Source organism: Gossypium hirsutum, chromosome D02 (genome assembly GCF_007990345.1).
Source record: "Gossypium hirsutum isolate 1008001.06 chromosome D02, Gossypium_hirsutum_v2.1, whole genome shotgun sequence".
Lineage (NCBI taxonomy): Eukaryota > Viridiplantae > Streptophyta > Magnoliopsida > Malvales > Malvaceae > Gossypium > Gossypium hirsutum.
Genome location: NC_053438.1, coordinates 66352382 through 66371800, shown reverse-complemented (window position 1 = coordinate 66371800; position 19419 = coordinate 66352382). Strand labels below are relative to the sequence as shown.

The 19419-nt window shown below is 33.2% G+C and overlaps 2 protein-coding genes across 2 annotated transcripts; one reads left to right on the top strand and one right to left on the bottom strand.

Moving 5' to 3' along the window:
- Positions 1–213: 213 nt before the first annotated feature.
- Positions 214–4433, bottom strand: LOC107909312 (exonuclease V, chloroplastic). The gene is made up of 7 exons (XM_041089029.1): positions 3935–4433; positions 3730–3834; positions 3064–3185; positions 2044–2193; positions 1727–1880; positions 1212–1288; positions 214–662 (listed from the first exon to the last, which is right to left on the bottom strand). The coding sequence occupies exons 1-7, from the start codon at positions 4304–4306 to the stop codon at positions 413–415; spliced, it is 1230 nt and encodes a 409-aa protein (XP_040944963.1). The 5' UTR covers positions 4307–4433; the 3' UTR covers positions 214–412.
- A 2018-nt stretch (positions 4434–6451) lies between these two features.
- LOC107908217 (vicilin-like seed storage protein At2g28490) lies at positions 6452–7941 on the top strand. The gene is made up of 4 exons (XM_041089028.1): positions 6452–6759; positions 6860–7030; positions 7128–7208; positions 7297–7941. The coding sequence occupies exons 1-3, from the start codon at positions 6576–6578 to the stop codon at positions 7184–7186; spliced, it is 414 nt and encodes a 137-aa protein (XP_040944962.1). The 5' UTR covers positions 6452–6575; the 3' UTR covers positions 7187–7208; positions 7297–7941.
- Positions 7942–19419: the final 11478 nt, after the last annotated feature.

Below are 19419 nucleotides of genomic sequence, written 5' to 3'. Positions count from 1 at the left end.
GCCACACACAAAAGGAATAATACAGTAGAAAATGGAAATGGGAAAAGGAAAAGACATAGAATACATCATGCAAGTATTTCGAAACTGCTAGAAAGCACAACAAAGATCTTGGTAATATACTTTCCTAAAACGGTAGCCAAAACTAAGTATCTATATATCCTAATCGCTTTCAACATGAATAATAAATTTAAAATAGAAATCCTTGAACTCAAGTTTTAATAAAAATATGTATAATTCATAAATAACAATTAACTGTATAAATTACAACAATCGTTCACCTAGTCCTACATACATTTTTGGAGCAGATTTTACAGCAATTCTTGCAAATTGTCAATGTTTACATAAGAAGTAAAGAAGAAAAAATGCAGAAATATGATCTATACATTTAGGATTGAACTGTCGACTATCATTTCTAGCTTGAAGAGCTGCTATGATCAGAGCTAGAAGAAGAGCCTCGCGGAATATTAGGAAATGGGTTTCCAGAGCAAATTGAAGCAAATTGACAATGGCGACACTTCCAACGTTCTTCTTGCGGGGTGTAACTGGCTTCTCGTTCACCTAACCAGAATTCAAGATTGCTTTGAATTTGTCTTTTGAGCCAATCAGGATTATATGCAAATTCATCTTCACCCAGCACTGACTGATCTTTTTGTAGTTCATATCTGCTTCAAAACAACCACATCATACAGCTCGGTGAAAAAAACGTTTGCATATAACTCTAGCTAAGTTGATTCACGTAGTTACTCTTGAAAAGTAACATCCAACAAATCAAGGTCCTTCTTAACTTTCCTAGTCCTCCGTTGCAACAAAATGAATATATCTCATATGATAAATTCTATTGAGTTCCCACCATAAAAAGTTTAATAATAGGGCTTCTCGTCTTAATATAACAAAGGTTTCTTAACTTTCCTATTTTATTTATTTTACTGTCAAGACAGTTGTAGGGGATATCAGTGAAACAGAAATTAAAGTGGCATTGGAGCACACAAGGCTGTTAAGTGTCAAAATATATTTTAACATTTAGCTGTTTCTGATTTGACTTCAATCTTAGCAACTGTCAAAACATACCATGTTTTACAAAACTTAATCAAAGGCCTCTTCTAAAACAATTGTCCATTTGATTCTATCTATCATATCCTAAATGTTATCATGTCACTGGTAAAGCAAAAATATTCAACTACCCTGTCAAAGTGCTTTAGTTTTTCACTCACCTCAATAGTAGCCGGTCGTGAGAGGTGGGAAGCATGCTACATGTGTTTATGTAATATTGAATCACATCATCGAGTGTCTGCACAGAATACAAGGAGAAAAAGCAACTATTTGAGTTAAACTGGATGCCATGAAGATAAATTGGTTACCTTGGTTACTCTTAACTCCATGTTTCACCCTTCACCATAATGCAAAAAACAGTAAGAATTATTTGCTTGCAACAGATTAACCCATCCTTGAACTCAGAGTTCACTTCAATTGGTTTATGCAGCTACCTTTAAGATGTGCCTTTTGGGGTTTGAATATTAATATTTGCAACCCCTTCCCTTAGATGCGACCTCCTTTGTACCAAAAAAGAAGATTAACCCATCCTCATTGATGAACAAGACACCAAAACCAAAAGATATGAATAGAAGTATCATCGATTTTGTCTAATAAAAAGATGGTACATCACCCTCTAAATACCCTGGCCATTGCAGATCAAATGGAAATAAATAAATAAGATACATAAAGTTACCTTAGCTGGAAAACCTGAACTAGCAGTTCTCTCTCTGATATCCTTCGATAACATGTAGCTACGATTCAATGAAAAGAAATCGAAAAATTGTCCAGAAGGGAAGCTATTTGCAGCCAAGGTGTCCCACAAATACTTGTAGCACATCAATTGAAGCCTACCACAGAAAATAAGTTAGATTCATGAAATTTGGTAGAAGCAATATGATAAAAGTGGATAAACATGCTAGTGGCTAGTCATTAGGAAGATTCTGATGCATTGTATATATATCAAATCTTGATAATAATTGCATTATTACAGAAGCCAGTAAAATATCCAACCTTCCATTTCTGCTTTGTGGTTCAGCAGGAAGAGTGTCTCGTACACGAGTCTTTGTGTCTACTAATATCGGGTTTCTATCACTTCCATTTTCAGGCATTCGCAACTCATCAATAACTCCTACTAGCCATATGCCTTCCACAAAGCCTACTCTGATATTATATAAGCAACAAATTCCATGGTAGGGAAATAACAATGAAAACCAATAGCTCTTATTTGCGTAGCAAACCATTATTTAAATGTCATTTCACCAACCTTTTCAACAAACAAAAACTTTGATAAACAAAAGCATGCTGAAAAAATTGTGCAGCATCATTTCTATGACAATTGAAAATTTGTAAGTATTAAACTTCTCTTTGATTGCTTCGTCTACATACCAATTTCATTAAGCCCAGAAGCATCACAGGAATAAGAAAAAACTATCTTGAATGTTTAACTGGAAGAAAAGTAATTAAAAAATAATATATATACACATATATATAGCCAAATCTCATTAAAATTGCTATTTTGATAATATGATCTGAGTTTTACAGACATTTGATCTAGACTGCCCACAAGTACATGCCTAAGAGAAAAAAAAAATTCTGCTAATCAAGATATGACAATCTTGAACTATGGATCTAAATTATGTTGTTTTTACTCTTCATTTTTCTTTAAGTACCCATGTTTGCCACATATCTAGACATAAGAATGAGGATATGACCATCCAAGGAACTTTACATAGAAAGCTTTAAAAAGATTAAGCGTATTTGTGTTGGGCACATACCTATGTCTGACACACATCCAAGTTCTAGTAACACAGGATCTAAAAACAAAATCTTTGAGAGTTTCTTAAAACCACTTTCTTAGTCAATTTGTCAAAGAAAAACCTTACGTGAAAGATGTAATAACCTAGAGCTCAAGCATGAAAGGTTATTCTTTCATGCACAGTAAAATTGTTTATACGGCTGAGTGTTTTGTGAAGCATGAAAAGCCAGAGATGGATTTTGATTGTGGAGATAACATAAACTGTTGGAACTTACAGTGGCAGCTCACGTGTTATTCCTTCAAATAGTAATTGATTTGCACAAGTTATGAAGTTAATGAACTTCAATGCCCAGCTATCTTCAACCGACTTGATATGAACTTTTACTTTTTTAACAACCTGCAAAGAAACACAATTTATGTCAAATCCTTACATTAAGTGTATCTAAAGTGAACAATAAAAGAAAAGTTGACAATGGAACTCTAGACAAGATTACCAAAATGAATGAAACAAACAACTTTAGAACATATAAGGTAATTTAAGCTTAAAAGTAAACCTCAGAGCTATGTACAAGCGTCACTTGGAAGTATTTCCATTCAACCCAAGTTTTGTTATCCAGTTTAACCATTAACCGGGTAAGTTTCAGAAATGATGCATGGAATATGTGTTAAAAACTAGTGTAGTGAAGAATTTGGGTAAATGTGTTAAAAACTAGTGTAGTGAAGAATTTGGGTAACACAGCATTTGATATACAATGCACCGTATAAGGAAACAAATTTAACTAATGAATTGAAGAGAAAATTTAGCCTAAGTTTGAGAATATGAAGGTAAATGCATAAACTATAAAGATTCTAACCGAGACATGTCAAGTAAGCTGGACAAGCATGTAAAGAGCAGTCGTATTTAAGGGAAATTTGAAAATTCATGAGCTTAAAAACAGCACCTCTTCTTCAAGTTTCACATGGCGAGCTTTACCAGCTTTCATAGCTTTACTGATTTTTCGTTTCCCAAAGAGGAGGGAAAATTCCATTTGCTTTTCACACCATTCCTATGAAGATTTCCATTTAATTAACAACTAACTAAAATTGGAAAGCAAACCAAACCCATAATCTAAAAATCCTTGAAAACGTAAAAACAAATTTCAATACTGTGGCAGTAATATCTGTGACGGATAACGCCCGTTTCCTTCTAAACCGATGCAAAAAGGGCTGAGCAACTCTAATCCTCTTCTGGGGATTCTTTAAATAGTCGGAATCCTCTATATCAAGCTCACTGGAACCATTTAAACCACGCTTAGATAAGAGGGTAATGGAGTGGATTGTCCTGGAGTGGGTTTGAAAGCGGGAAGTGGGTGAACAAATTGAAGAAGAACTGGAGGAAGAGAGGGAAGAACGAGTTGCGGCATAAGCTGCTTCGATGAGAGCCATTTCTTCTTCACTCACGAACTCGATCGGGATAGTGGGAATCGTTTCGTGTTGAGAGTTTGAATTGGGAGGAGTGTTTGGAGGCGACTCAGTCATTTTTGTTTTGAATCTGACGAGTTTTTTGCGGGGAAATGACCGTTGGATTTGGAACTAAACAAATAATCGTTTCTTCAGATTTTGCAGTTTGATAATTGAGTTTTCCACGGTAAAGAAAGATTGCTTCAGCTTTGGGTTTGCTTCATCCCTTTTCGAAAAGGGTAAATTTACTTTTTAGTACTCCTTTTTAATTGATACTTCCGTTACACAAAATGGACCAAATGGTACTTTTGACAAATAGTATTAATTCTTTTTATGTAGAGGGTTTGGACAAAAATATAGGCTAAAAATAGATTTGTACAAAAAAATAAGGTTGTTTTAAAAATGGGCTGGGCCTCGGGTAAGACATTTTTTACCTCGAGCCTGGCCCGGCCTGGCCCGAATTCACTAAATGACAAAAAAATTGCTATTATTTTATTATTTTAATAATATTTTCTTGTTATCTTCTCCCTATTTTGCTATTATTTCACTATTATGTTTACTATTTTGTTGTTATTGTTTAGATATTCTATAACACTTGTTTTATTGTTAATTTTGTTATTATTTTAGAGATATTTTCTTGTTAAGTTGCATATATCTTAGTATTATTTAAGTATATATATATTTTTTAATTTTTATTTTCAATTTGTTCGGAAATATTTATTTTAATGTTTTTAGTATTTTTGATGTATTATATATATTTAAAATTTTTTTGAAAAAAATTAATATAAAAAATTTAATATGGGTGGGTTGGGTCGGACCCGGGTTTTAGTATTTTTATTCAAATCGGGATTAGACAAATTTTTAAGCCTATTTTTCAGACCAGACCTAACAAATGGATCTAGAGTTTTTACTTTGGCCCGACCCGTGATCGCCTCAATTTCATATTGAAACTAATATTTGACATCACAATAATCTCATCATTCAAAATTTTAAAAAATTTATTAAAAATCTGAAAAGATACATAAAATTACATTACATGTAATATAAAAAAAAGCTACAAGACTCAATGAATATTTTCATGATTTTCATTTTATTTTTTATAGAATTTAAAAAAATCGTTTTTAATAAAAAATTATTTTTAATTTTTTTGAAAGATTAATTTTTTTTCTATTTTTATTAAAAATATACTTTTTAATAAAACATCATGTAAATTATAAAAAGAAATGTTTCTGACAATTTTTCTTGATTTTATTAAAATTTTTTAATTTTTTTAACTATTTGAATTTTTAAATACATTTTAGATTTTTTGACTTACATTTTTTTTTAGATTTTTATAACTTCTGAGCGTGAGATGATCACAATCCAAAGATACGTATACCAAAAAAGTAGATTTAAGAAATAAAAAATGACATCTTTTAAAAGAAATATCTTTATTTTTCCTTTTTACACTTCAAAGAAGAAAGAGGTTTGAGGAAGAAAAAGAAGATTCAATTCCTTGCATGATAACACCACAAAAATAGTGTTATTTATATGTGATTTAGTAAATAAATTCAAAGTTGCGTGTAATTTGAATTTAAAGGGAAAACATGCAATGAAAAATTAAATAAACAAACAAAAAGAAAGAGCGAGGAATATCAAGTACAGGTGCCCATGGGCCGGGCTGGACCCATAAAAAATCCTACCCACGTCCTAGGCCCGGCCCGTATGTGCCTGAAATTTTGTCTAGGCTCGGCCTGAGAAAAAATTCTTAAGTCCGAGTCTGGCCCGGCCCAGCCCATTTTTAATAAACACCAAAACTTTATTTTAAAAATAAAAAATAAAAAAATTATTTTAAAATTAAAAAATATATATATTTATTATATTCGGGCCAAGCCGGGCTAGGGCCAAAAAATTGGTGCCCGAGGCCCGACCTTTTTTCTAAACGGGCCTCAATTTTTTGCCCAAACCCATATTTCGAGCCTATATTTTTACCCGAACCTTCTCATATTTCGGACATGCCGTCGGGCTGGGCCGGGTCGCGTGGACATGAGCACCTCTGGGAATATGGATTGGATCCTTACTAAAACATACATCGACTTTGTCATGCATATTTCTCACCCAGTTTTAAATCATCATCCGCCACCTAAACAGACAAACCATGGATGATTTACACGCGTCTCCCCCCACTTCTTTACATAAACCACTTCAATCACCTCAGCTCAAACCAAACCAGTTGCGAAAGAAACAAAAAGATGGGTAAAAGAGTGTGGCTTTTGCTGGTAGTGATTGTTCTTGGCTATGGAGCAACAATGGCAATGGGGTACAAAGGAGAGAAACCAAAGAGTGGTGAAGGAGATGTAAAACAGGAATGGTTCTTGTTGCCAAACTCAGAGCCTGTAATAAAACTGATGCTGGAGAAATGAGGGTTGTGAAAAGCCATGGACGAAGGATTTTTGAGAAACTATTGCACATTGGGTTCATTAAAATAGAGCCTCAGACCCTTTTCCTCCCTCTTTATCTTGACTCTAATCTGATACTCTTCGTTAATACCGGTATGTCAGTTTTTGTTTCTCATTTGTGATTCTATTGCAATTTATTACTTTTTTCAATTTTCATCATCTTTTGCTTCATGGGACTTTGGAACCAATGTAGGTCAAGCCACGGTAGGGTTGATCTACAAAGATCACATGGTGGAGAGGGAATTGAAGAATGGAGATGTGTATCAGATCCCAGCTGGTTCAACGTTCTGCATTTTGAACACAGAGGAATCTCAGAGGCTTCACATTATTTGCAGCATTGATCCCTCTGAGAGCCTCAATATAGGTACTTTCTAGGTATAATAACAAGTTACTTGACTTGTATGCGAGGGTCGAATCCAAATATGTATCTAACATGGGCATTTACTATATATGCATTGCAGTCTTTCTATATTGGTGGAGCAACCTAGCCAACATCAGTCCTTGCTGGGTTTGGCTCTGAAACTCTATTAACAGCTTTCAACGTAAGAAAAATACATTATAGCTGTAGCTACTACCATCGTGGTTGGCGGTGCACTGATGTTAACATAATAATAGCCATGATTTTTACAGGTCTCGGTGTCGAAAGTGAGTGGCATTTTGAGAAAACAATAGGAGGGGCCAATTGTGTATTTGACCCACTCTCATGGATCAAGCATTTGGACAAAATTCCCATTACTTGAGCAACAAGATAGACTGAAACACGTAAAGAGAATGGTCCAAGAATGAACTAAAGAAGAGAAAGAATGGTCATGGTGGAAACTATTACCCAAGATTTTTGGAATTCAAGACAGTAATAAGAAGCATAAAGCTCTAAAATCCTACAACATATACAAGAAAAGCCCTGATATCAAGAACAACTATGGATGGAGAACTGAAGTTGATGGATCCAAATATAAGCCTCTCAAAGACATTGAAATTGGCATTTTTCTTGTCAATCTTAGAGCGGTAATCAATCTCAATCAATTTACCAAGTTTTAGCGTATTAATATGATACGGAAGAAAATGGAGGAAGATAGTAGAGAGAGAAAGGAGAAAACAAAATTCTTCACTGAATTTTCATAACCGTTTTACCACCCTCAATCCTTTGCTTAAAGATGGAAATCAACAACGATTATGGAGTTAGTTGAACGAGCTGTTATGCTACAGATGCACCCTTCCCATACGCATTGTTTCATTAAACTAATAATACTCAAAACACATAATTTTTTAACTCGACATAGACACTGACTCGCAACACATCCTTTGACTAAAGGTTTTAAGTTTTAGTCCAAAACGTTCTGCATCAATACATCTAAACAGAACAATAAATAACAGAAATAATAGAAATACAAAACAATGTTTTCAGTCCATAACAATTACTCCTTCCCCAAAATAGATCCTTGCCTTCAAGGATCAAATGTTGGAAATTGTTGCTTTAGGTCCTGCAGATTCCCCTAAGTTGAATCTTTAAGGAACGTGTTGGCCCATTCTACCAAGACTTCTATGACAGCCTGATTCCCTTTCTTCACCATGCGTCTGTCCATTACTCAAACTGGTTCCTTGGTCATAGCTCTATCAATGCCCACCAGTGGCAAACTAGTATAACTTAGGGCCTTTCCTACATATTTCTTGAGTTGAGAAACGTGAAAAGTAGGATAAATCTGATAACCCAATTGTAGTTTTAGCTTGTAAGCCACCTTTCCCACTTTTGCTTCTATACCATAAGGACCAAAAAATTTGGGAGAAAAACTTTTGGTTGAAGATTCTTCTTATTGTATGATGCCTATAAGGCTGTAGCTTAAAATAAACATAATCCCCAACTTGGAATTCTCTGTCATTGCTCTTGTGGTCTGTTGTTTGCTTCATGTTGTCTTTGGCCTTTTTCAAATAAAACTTAAGCAACTTCCTTGTTGTCTCTTTCTGTTGGAGACTTCTATCCACTATGTCAACAGAAGATGAACCAACTAGGTAAAATAGGCGATGAGGAGGATCTTAGCCATATAGAGCCTCATATGGGGTGGAGTGAATGGTTGAATGGAAAGTGGTGTTATACCACCATTTAACTAGGGGCAGCCAAAGCATCCAATCACCAAGTCTTTTACCATTCACACACTTGAGATATTCCTCCAACACTCATTGAGTACCTCTATCTGCCCATAAGTTTCAAGGCGATAGGTAGTGGACAAATGGAGGCTGATGATAGTCCCTATATGAAATAATAGATTTTGGAGTGCCATGCAATTTGTAGATCTAATTTTGGTACTCTTGAGCTATTGTTAGGCAGTAAAGGTGTGAGACATAGCCACAAAATGGCGATACTTGGTTAGTCTATCAACCATAACCAGTATAGTATCCTTTCCCCTTGAATTTGGTAGGCCTTCAATGAAGTCCATACTCACAGCTGAATATGCTCTATCAAGAATTAGTAGAAGTTGCAAGAGTCCAGGGTGAGCAAATTTATCTTTTGCATTTTTTACAGATGTCACATCTTCACACCCACTATTTAACATATATTGATAAGCCTTTCCAATAGAGGAGTCCTACAAGCCTATGACTGGTTGTATGCATGCTAAAGTGACCCCCAACTACTCCTCCATGAAAATGCTGAAACAAGTCCTTCTTGATGCTGCCACTATCACTAACAACTACCTTTCCCTTTCTCCTGAGTACCTTGCCATCCCATGAATATTTGGGATGCAAATTTGGAAATTATTGCACCTTTGAGTAAAGTTGATGAAGCTTAGGGTCAACCAACTAGAAGTCCTCCACTTTAGTCCATATATCAGACAAAAGAGTGCTACTAGTGTACTAAAGAAACTGGCCTACCTATACTTATGACCTTGATAAAATATTTGTAACAGCCCGATTTTGGTTCTAGTCGGAACAGTGGTTTCGGGACCACAAATCCGACGAGGAAAAATGTAATGGCCTGAATTTTCAAAGGTGTCAGAACGGTGATTCGAGATCACTAAATTTGACAAATGAGTAGAAAATATTATTAATTTAGTGAGTATAAGTTAAATGTGAAGTTAGAAAAAAATTTTAAATAGTGAATAGTGCACTAGAAATAAATATTAAAATAATTAGAATAAAAAACGAGGTATTGAGACATCAGAGATTTTAAAACGAGCCATAAATATTTTTATAAAAAAGTTAGTATTAAAGTTTCGTCAAGAAATTTTAAAGTTACGATAATTAATTGAACAAAAAGGACTAAATTGTAACAAATGCAAAATTATAATAAATGATTAAATAGCTTAAATGATAAAAGGAAGAGGACTTAAAAGGAAAATAGACCCAAGGTCTATTTGGTCTGGACGGCAAAGGTATGAAATCAGCAAGAAAGTCAGGAGAATTAAGGGTAAAATTGGAATATTGCAAAATTTACTTAATAAAGTTAGGACCAAAGTGGATATCTAGATTTCTCTTCATTTTTCTGCATTCTCATAAGCTAAAACACCATAGAAGGGTTTCTTCAATCTGGTTCTTCATATTTTTACTGCAGGTAAGTTCAATTCTTGATTATTTCTTGAAATTTTTGTGTTTTTGGGACTTTTACAACTAGGCCCACTTGTTGAATTCATTAGTTTTTGATTCTATGAAAGAATTTGAAAGTTGCTATGAATACATGCTGGAATTATATGATTATTTAGCATGAAATTAGAGCTTTAAATTGTTCATATGCTGATTTTATTGAAAGAATTGAATAGAAAGTGAATGTTTGGGACCTAATAGTAAAAGAGTTTGAAAATAGAGTTATATTTGGAAATTTTGAATTTCAATAGTTGTGATACAACTTATAATGTCTAGGGAAAGTATTAATTAAGAAAATTAGATTAATTGAGGGGTTAATTGAGAAAGGACCAAATAGTATAAACTATGAAATTTGGGGCAAAATGGAAATCAGCATTTTGCACTAAAGTAGTTTTGGACAGCAGAATTAGTATAACTTTGAAAAATCACCAAAAATTATGGAAATTGAATTAGAGGGTGAATAAAATATGAAATTAAATCTTATTGAGTCTAGTTTCTTATAAAAGAAACTATGTAAGCAAAGGAATTATAAATCATGAGATATAATAGATTTTGTGAGACAAGGTCATAATGAATTCGGGTTCCCCTGTTTTGATTTTGTAAAATCATTAAAAATTTTAAAAAAATGATTATAAGTTATAATTTATATGGTTAGAATCCTTAATGAGTCTATTTTCATAAGAAACAAATGGAAACATCATCCGAATTTTTTATAATGAGATAATTAATTTTTAGTGAAGAGTGGTCGGAACTGTCAGACAACGAAACAGGGGAAAATTTAAAGAATAAATTGTACTATTTTGCTGAACCAAAAATTCTGAAAATTTTATGGTAAGAAGATATGTGAGTCTAGTTTCAGGAAAAATTTACAGATCTAATTTGGAGCTCTGTAACTCTAGATAAAAATAATTTAGTGACTCAGACTCAGACGGATAGCTTGAATTTTACATACAAGAAAATAGTGAAAGTATGAATAATGTTGTTTAAGTGTGTTATACACATTAAGGATGCGGAATAGAGAGGAGGAGGAAAATTGAGAAATATATGAATGATTTGTGTATAATTGGTCATATGCTTGATTATAATTGATAAACGATGAAATAGAAATGATGCTTATATTTGTGCATTATTGGTCATGGTTTAAGTTCATGTGTGAAAATAAAGTTTCATAGTATGTGTGTATGGTATATTCGGTATATGATTGGCATGAATAATGTCATGAATGGTTTATGAATTAACACATGTTGGTAAGCCTGATACATGAATAAGTGTTGTGCTCATCCATGCTTATAATGCTTATGCTATATGTGTATTTGGCTGACATATTTGATGTATATGCTTAGGCTTTGGCCAAGTAGTGGCTAGATTATGCTATGTTAAATTTATAAGTTATGCATTGAAATGGTTTATCATGTGGTTAGCCCCAAAAAGAGTTATGTTTAAATACAGTAGCTGGCGACTATGGTTGAATGATATGTTTATATCTTATGTGATGTGCATAGAAAACGAGTGTGGAAAGATGATGAAATAATAAGTTCATATGGCTGAAATTTAATGATTAAGTGTTAATTTCATGAAATATATAATGTATGATGAAATGTATTTAGTGTTGAAATGAGAGTAAAATAAAATTGTGAAAATCGAATAAATGATCAAATTAAGCGGAACGTCGGATTTGAGTACTTCTGATCAAGAGATAAAGTGATAAGTGGTAGCTTTAGCTACACTTATTTGATCAAGTGAAAAAGTGATAAGTGCTATACTTATCTGATCAAGTGACAAAGTGATAAGTGGTAGCTTTAGCTACACTTATCTGATCAAGTGAAAAAGTGATAAGTGGTAGCCTTAGCTACACTTATCTGATCAAGTGAAATAGTGATAAGTGGTAGCCTAGCTACGCTTATCTGATTAAGGACAAGTAATAAGTGATCATACGTAAGACCATAGTTATACTATGGCAAAGTGAAAGTGAAGTACTCAATTTTCCGTAACCGTTCCTTAATTTTGATCAAGGATGGTAAGTGACAAATGGGCCCAAAAGAATTAAAGCAAATGGATAAGTGGTTGTGTATTTATACCAGGATGATGTTGTTATTTAAGCTAAAGTGATATTTTCATTGCAAAATTGAGAATTTCATAAATGTGTTAATGAATGGTATAATCGATAAACGTTGAGTTAAATGGTAAATACGTATTAGTGTTAAACTTAGTGACATTGAATTGTACGTGAATTAAATGGAAATTGCTAGTGATATGATTTAAATTGTGAGCATGAGAAATTGCGAATTGAATGAAATGTAAACGAAGCATTGAATTGCATGAGTATGTATCGGGTCTCGTAGGCCCAATTTTATTATGATTATAATGTTTTGAGGATATATTGTGAAGAGCTATAAAAGCATGTTAATAATTTTGAAACTTTTAATTTAGATGAAATTTTATAACTCGGTTAAATACGTTCGCAAGTGTATGTGTTCTAGTAATGCCTCATACCCTATTCCAATGTCGGATACGGGTAAGGGGTGTTACAATATTTGCTACCACATTCTGTGTGCCCTTTCTATAAGTGACTACAGAGTTATATCCCAACATCTTAGCCACCTAGTTTTGTTGGTAAAGTGTGATAGGCCTATCAATTAGAAACCTCAGACTATGATGATTAGTTCTAATCTGAAAACGCCTGCCAATCAAATAGGGATGTCACTTTTTGACTACCAATAGAACAACTGGCATCTCCTTGTCATAAATAGAAAGTGCTTAATGCTTGACTCCAAAGGCCTTGCTTGTAACACCTCTAACCCACATCCATCGCTGGAATAGAGTTTCGGAGCATTACCTATCAAACAGACATAATTTCAAGACACAATCAAACGCATCCAAAATATATCATAACAATCATCCTAGGTGCCTAACCAATGTACCTTCATAGGTACACAATTATATCAATAAAACATATCAATAGAACATCATTCAAAGCCAACTTGTAAACATGCCAAATTTAATCTATTTTACCTAAATCATGTTCATTTTAGCATTAACTTAAAATATGTCATAATATGACCTCAAACATAAACACATATTATATGTATATAACCAACAAATATTAAACTTATAATCCCATTTACTTTACAATCAATCCACAAAATAATTATTATTTAGACACCCTAGATACATGCCGAAATAAAAGGATAAAACATCACCACGTTTGAGATCATGACCGTTGTTGGATGCTAAATCGGCGATCAAAATTAAATACCTAACCTGCTCACCGAAAACAAAACTGTACGCTAAGTAAAAACTCATTGGTATTTCTATAATCCGAATAAAAAATATGAAATCACAAATATACAATCTAAATATTTCAATAACTATATCACATTTCATTTGTTTCACAATATCGCAATTCTCATATCTGTTATATAAATAACTTTTCACAATATAATACACATATCATTTAAACAATAATTTTGTCCATTCCATATCCAATTTATGAATACGCAATTCATGTGTGTCAATCCATATTTCAATCCACTGTCCCATTTTCATTTCACATACAATATCATCTAACATCAATCATAATGCAATTTCAATTAATTACCCCTATTAACACGACTCGGATTCGGACGGATACACGGATCCAACCAAACACACCAGTTTGACACTAAGTGCCTCATCGGATAATTCGAAGTAATAATTTGACACCCAGTGTCCCATCGGCTAAACCGAAGTAAATTGGCACCCAGTGCCTCATCGAATATATCCAAAGTAATAAATTGACACCCAGTGTCTCATCGACTAGAAGTCGAAGAAATCCCTGAACTCTTCTAATCCTATGGCATGCCATCTATATCCGACTCAGCTCGATATAGTTAATAGGGTTTAATTTCATATTTTAGATATAATCAATATCCAATACTGATTTTTCATATAATCACATAATTACACATATATTCATTTCAATTTAAAAAAATCAATTCATTCATAATATATATATCAATTCAATCAATTCCCATCAATTTAAAATCAATTCAATATCAAAATGTCAAATACTCACCTCAACTACTTACCATAAGCATTAAATCAAAATTTAATAATTAATAACTAGATTCGGATTATAGAAATACAAACCGGATATTCCGAGCTATTCCTCGTCAACTTTATCTTTTTCCTTTTTAGTCGAGGGTTCCGGTACGACATTAGCTACAGAATTAAAATAATTAAAATTTATCAATACAACACAATTCAATCTCATATTTAATATTTTAAATTTTTACTCAATATTTACTTAAATTCCAATTTAGTCCCTAAATCGAGACTAACTTTATTTATTTACAATTAATCCTATATTTTCATACAAATTCAACTTTTAACTAAATTTAACTCCCTAATTTAACTTAAATCGCTAAATTTCAAAATTTCACAATTTAGTCCCTATTACTCAAAATTTACAATTTATTCTACAATTTAATCCTTTTTCATTTCTAGCTTAAAAACCTATCAATTTAATCCCTAATACTAAAATTATTCAACATAGACAACACTTAAAAACTCAATAATTTCTAAAATTTTGACATGGGTCGGGTAGTATTTAATACCGGGATTCCAAAAACATAAAATTACAAGAAAATGGACTAAATCGACTAACCAATTGAGTTTTGAACAATTGAAAGCCCTAGCTTGTCTTTCTCCTTCTTTCTTTCCTTTTTCCCTTCTGTTTCGTTTTCTTTCTTTCTTTTCTATTTCTTTTATTTCTTTATTTTATAATATAATATAATATAATATAATATAATATAATATAATATAATATAATATAATATATATACTTAAACATTAAGTTTTAATATTATATAATATTATAATTTATATTTTTACTTTAAATTTTATAATAATATACTTATGTCGTCTCATTTATGAGCAATGGCATAATTACTTCTTTAGTCCTTTTAATTTTTCGTTGATCTATAATTCAACTTTCACCCTTTATGCAATTTAGTCATTTTACCTAATTACTCTTAATTCATGTAAATTCACCTAACCAAAACCTAATTAACCACACAACTAACTTCGTAAATATTTCTAATAAATATTTACAAGTCTAATTTATGAAAACAGAGCCTCAAAAATACATTTTTCAACACTCGTGACTATCGGGTTGTTACATTGCTGAAAAGTGCTATTGGTTTCCCTTTTTGTTGTAAAATAACCTCAATCCCCTGGCCACAAGCATCAGTATTAATGTAGAACTCAGATCGAAACTCAGAGAGGGCAAAAATTGGAACTCTACATATAGTCTGCTTGAGTTGTTAAAAAGCATCATTAACTGAATTGGACCATTCCCACACCGCATATTTCTTTAAAAATTTAGTTAAGGGCTTAGCCATAGCACCATAGTGCTTGACGAACCTTCTATAATAACCATATAGACCCAAGAACCCTTTTAATTCTTTGACACACTAGTATTGGCTAATTAAGCATACTCTCAACCTTGGAAGCATCCATTACCATTGACCCATTTGAGATAATATGATCCAAATATTCTATCTTGGTGGTGCCAAAGTTGTATTTGCTTTTCTTGGAATATAATTAATGCTACCTTAGCAACTGTAAAGCTATCTTAAAGTGTGACATATGATCAGACCAATCAATTGAATAAACCAAAATGTCATCAAAGAACACTAGAACCGATTTTCTAAAGAGGGGTTTAAGTACATCATTCATCAAAGCTTGAAATCTAGAGGAGGCATTTGTGAGACGAAAAGACATAACTAAGAACTCATAGTGGCCTTCATGTGTTCTAAAAGTTATTTTATGAATGTCTTGCTCCCACATTTTAATTTGATGGTAACCAGACCTCAAGTTTAGTTTGGAAAAGAAGGTAGCTGCCTAAGCTCATCTAGAAGTTTATCTATCACTAGAATGAGGAACTTATCTTCAACAGTGAACTGATATAGCTGCATATAATACACACAAAGTCTACAACTGCCATATTTATTTTTAACATAGAAGAAGCAAATGAGCTATTGATATCCCTGATAATGCCTACTTGTAACATCTCCTGTATCAACCTTTCCAACTCATTTTTTTAGTTGTTGGATAATGGTAGGGCCAGATTTTCACCACCATATTCTCATCTCTAAGTGGAATTCGATGATCTTATAATCGAGAAGGGGGTAATCCACTAAGAACCTAAAACACATTGTCATATTCTACCATAAATTGTTGGAGGTCCTAACTAGAAAGTTTAACAAGTGCTATCAAGGATGCTTGATTGCTTGAAGTCAACTCTAATGTACAAGGACTCTGTCCTAACATGAAGAAGTACTTGAAGGACTGAGTGGCAGAAAAAATTTGAATTGCACTAGGCATTATGCCTTGTAAGGTGCAAGTGTGCCCTTGATAGTATAATTGCATTGTAATGAAAGTAAAGTTTCAGACAATGGACCCTAAGGACAGTAACCATTGGATCCCCAATATTAAATCATGAAATCAGCAACAAACTAATTCCTTTGTGCTTCCTAAGGAATTATTCTACAATGCCCTTGGGTTGACATACTGGCCTCATTAGCAATGGTGACTTTCAACTTGCAAGAGTGTTCAATTGGTAAAAAAAGCTTCCTTACCCGCTTGGCATCCACAACACTGTAAGTACTGCTTGAGTTTACCAAGATGATGACCCAAGTTGTCCCTATTTGAGCTGTCATCCTCATGGTATTATGACCATGAGATCCTTATATTGCATGTAAGGATAAAATATGATGTGTGAGGGCCTCTTCCTTCTGCTCAGTGATCTCGATTTGTTCCTAATAGTCTTGAAATTCTTCAGATTGAGGACTCTTTACTTCATCATCTACATCTAATTAAAGGTCCAACAGAAGTTGATACAACTAAATTCATGCACTTGTGATCAGGAGTGTACTTGGCTACACACCAGAAACATAAACCCTTCTTCCTTTTATGCTCCATGTCATTTTGTGTGAGGGACTCAGTAGGACCTTTCTAACCATTTGTACATAAAATAACCCCAATAGAGACAGAAATGTAATTCAAAGTAGGGCTAGCTCTTGTAGTAGGGAATAAGGCTAGTAATCAAGGGTGCCTCCCAACTCTTATTAAAAGATCATTCTTCTGATTGTTCAATATAATGCCCTAAACTTGTCTAACAACTGAAAATCCCTTTACTAGTGTTTTAGGCTTGAACAATTGTAGGTATTGTCCAATCTCCATCTTCAAATTACTAATAAAGATACTCAAAGTATAATTCTTAGGTAATTGTAATTGGTTGAGGAGACTTACAAAAGTATCATGATATGGTTAACTGAACCCTATGACTTTAGGGAGACCAATTTTACCATAGGATCTAGGAAAGAGTTGGATCCAAACCATTCTTTCAGACTGTGAGCATATTTGTACCAGGTGAGTAGATGAAATCCTCCTTACTTCTGAGTATGGAAATGATGTCAGTCAAGAGCTTTTCCCTTCAAATGTAACATAATTGTCCCCACATTGGCATTATCAACCACATCTTCAACTTCAAAGTACTGTTTTAGGTTAGACCACCAACTTCTGAAGTTAGTACCTCCAAACCTTGGATACTCAAGCTTATAAGTGTGCATGAGTCCTTCCAAGTGGTGCAACTAAGAAGGTGGTCCAATACTTCCTAGATCCACCACAAGTGAGACAATCAGAGCCACCTTTTTGAAAAAGGTGAAGGGCCACCTAAAATGCCTTTCCTCTTGTCCTAAGAAGATCTAATAATAATAACAAAATATGAGTGACCTAGGTTTTGTTCAAACAAAGTTTGCAACTCAGATTTATTTCCCCTTGAAAGTCATCTCTTAGTTCTTTTAAGTGAGCATCAAACTTAGTATCCCACTGAGAGAGCTTCATTTGAAGCTGAGCGATCTCCTATTTAAAATGACCCATGTCTTTTTACACTCAAGTTGTCAATCTGTCTTCAGTCATAAAGGATCGAAAGGCATTGATACCTTTAATACAAAAGAAAAGGGAGGAAGATAATAGAGAGAGAAAGGAGAAGAACGAGATAAGAAAAAAGAAAATAAAAATTTTCACTAAATTTTTATAACCGTTTTACCACCCTCAATCCTTTGTTTAAATATGAAAGTCAACAACAACTATAGGGTTGGTTGAATGAGTCATTATGTTACAGTTATACCCTTTCAATACGCACTGTTTTATTAAACTAATAATGTTCAAAACAGATTATTTTTTAAATCGAAATAGACATTGACTCGTAACGTATCGTTTGACTAAAGTTTTTAGTCCAAAATGTTGTGCATCACTACATCGAAACAGAACAATGAAATAGAAATAACATAAATACAAAACAATCATTTCCCTCCATAACATCCTATCTTTCATTATATTGATATTGATATTGCTTAAACTATCGGGGATTGATGTTGGCACCGCATTTGAATCCAAGAGCGGTGGAGTACAATGTTGTATTAAGGGGAAGAGGTAGAGTTCAGGTAGTGTATCCAAATGGAACCTTAGCCATGGATACCTATGTAAAAGAAAGCGATATGTTTTGGGTACCAAGATACTTCATTTTTAGTCAAATAGCATCAAAATTAGAGCCATTCGAGTTCTTGGGATTCACTACTTCATTACACAAGAATCGACCTCAGTTCCTAGTGGGCGCAACTTTCTTTCTTCACACTTTAAACAACCTTGAACTTGCAGATGTATTTGGTGTGATCAAGAAGAGAATTAGATGTTTAATCAATGCTCAACGTGAATCTATAATCCTTCCTTCATCATCATCTATTAATGATGATTATAAGAAAAAAAAGGGTGTTTACATTTTAAAGCAATCCAAAAGGTGATCAAATAACTTTAAGAATGAAATAATTCATTCTGGGTTATTATTAATGAAGATGAGTTATGGATTTAATTGATAAGAAATGGCTGATAATGTAGGAATGTTGTAGATTAGGAAGATTTTCTTGTTTTCATTAATTTCTTTTTTCACTTCTTTTAGTGTTTGTCAATGAAATTTTGATTATTAGTTAATAAAATCATCACCATTTTCTTTTTTATTTCCCTCATTTTTGCCCATCATTAAACATTTGAATTTTGTTACTACCTTAAGTTGTTTGTTTACTTAATATGAAAATTGTAATAGAAGTGCTTGACTACAGTGGCTACTACAATTTGGCA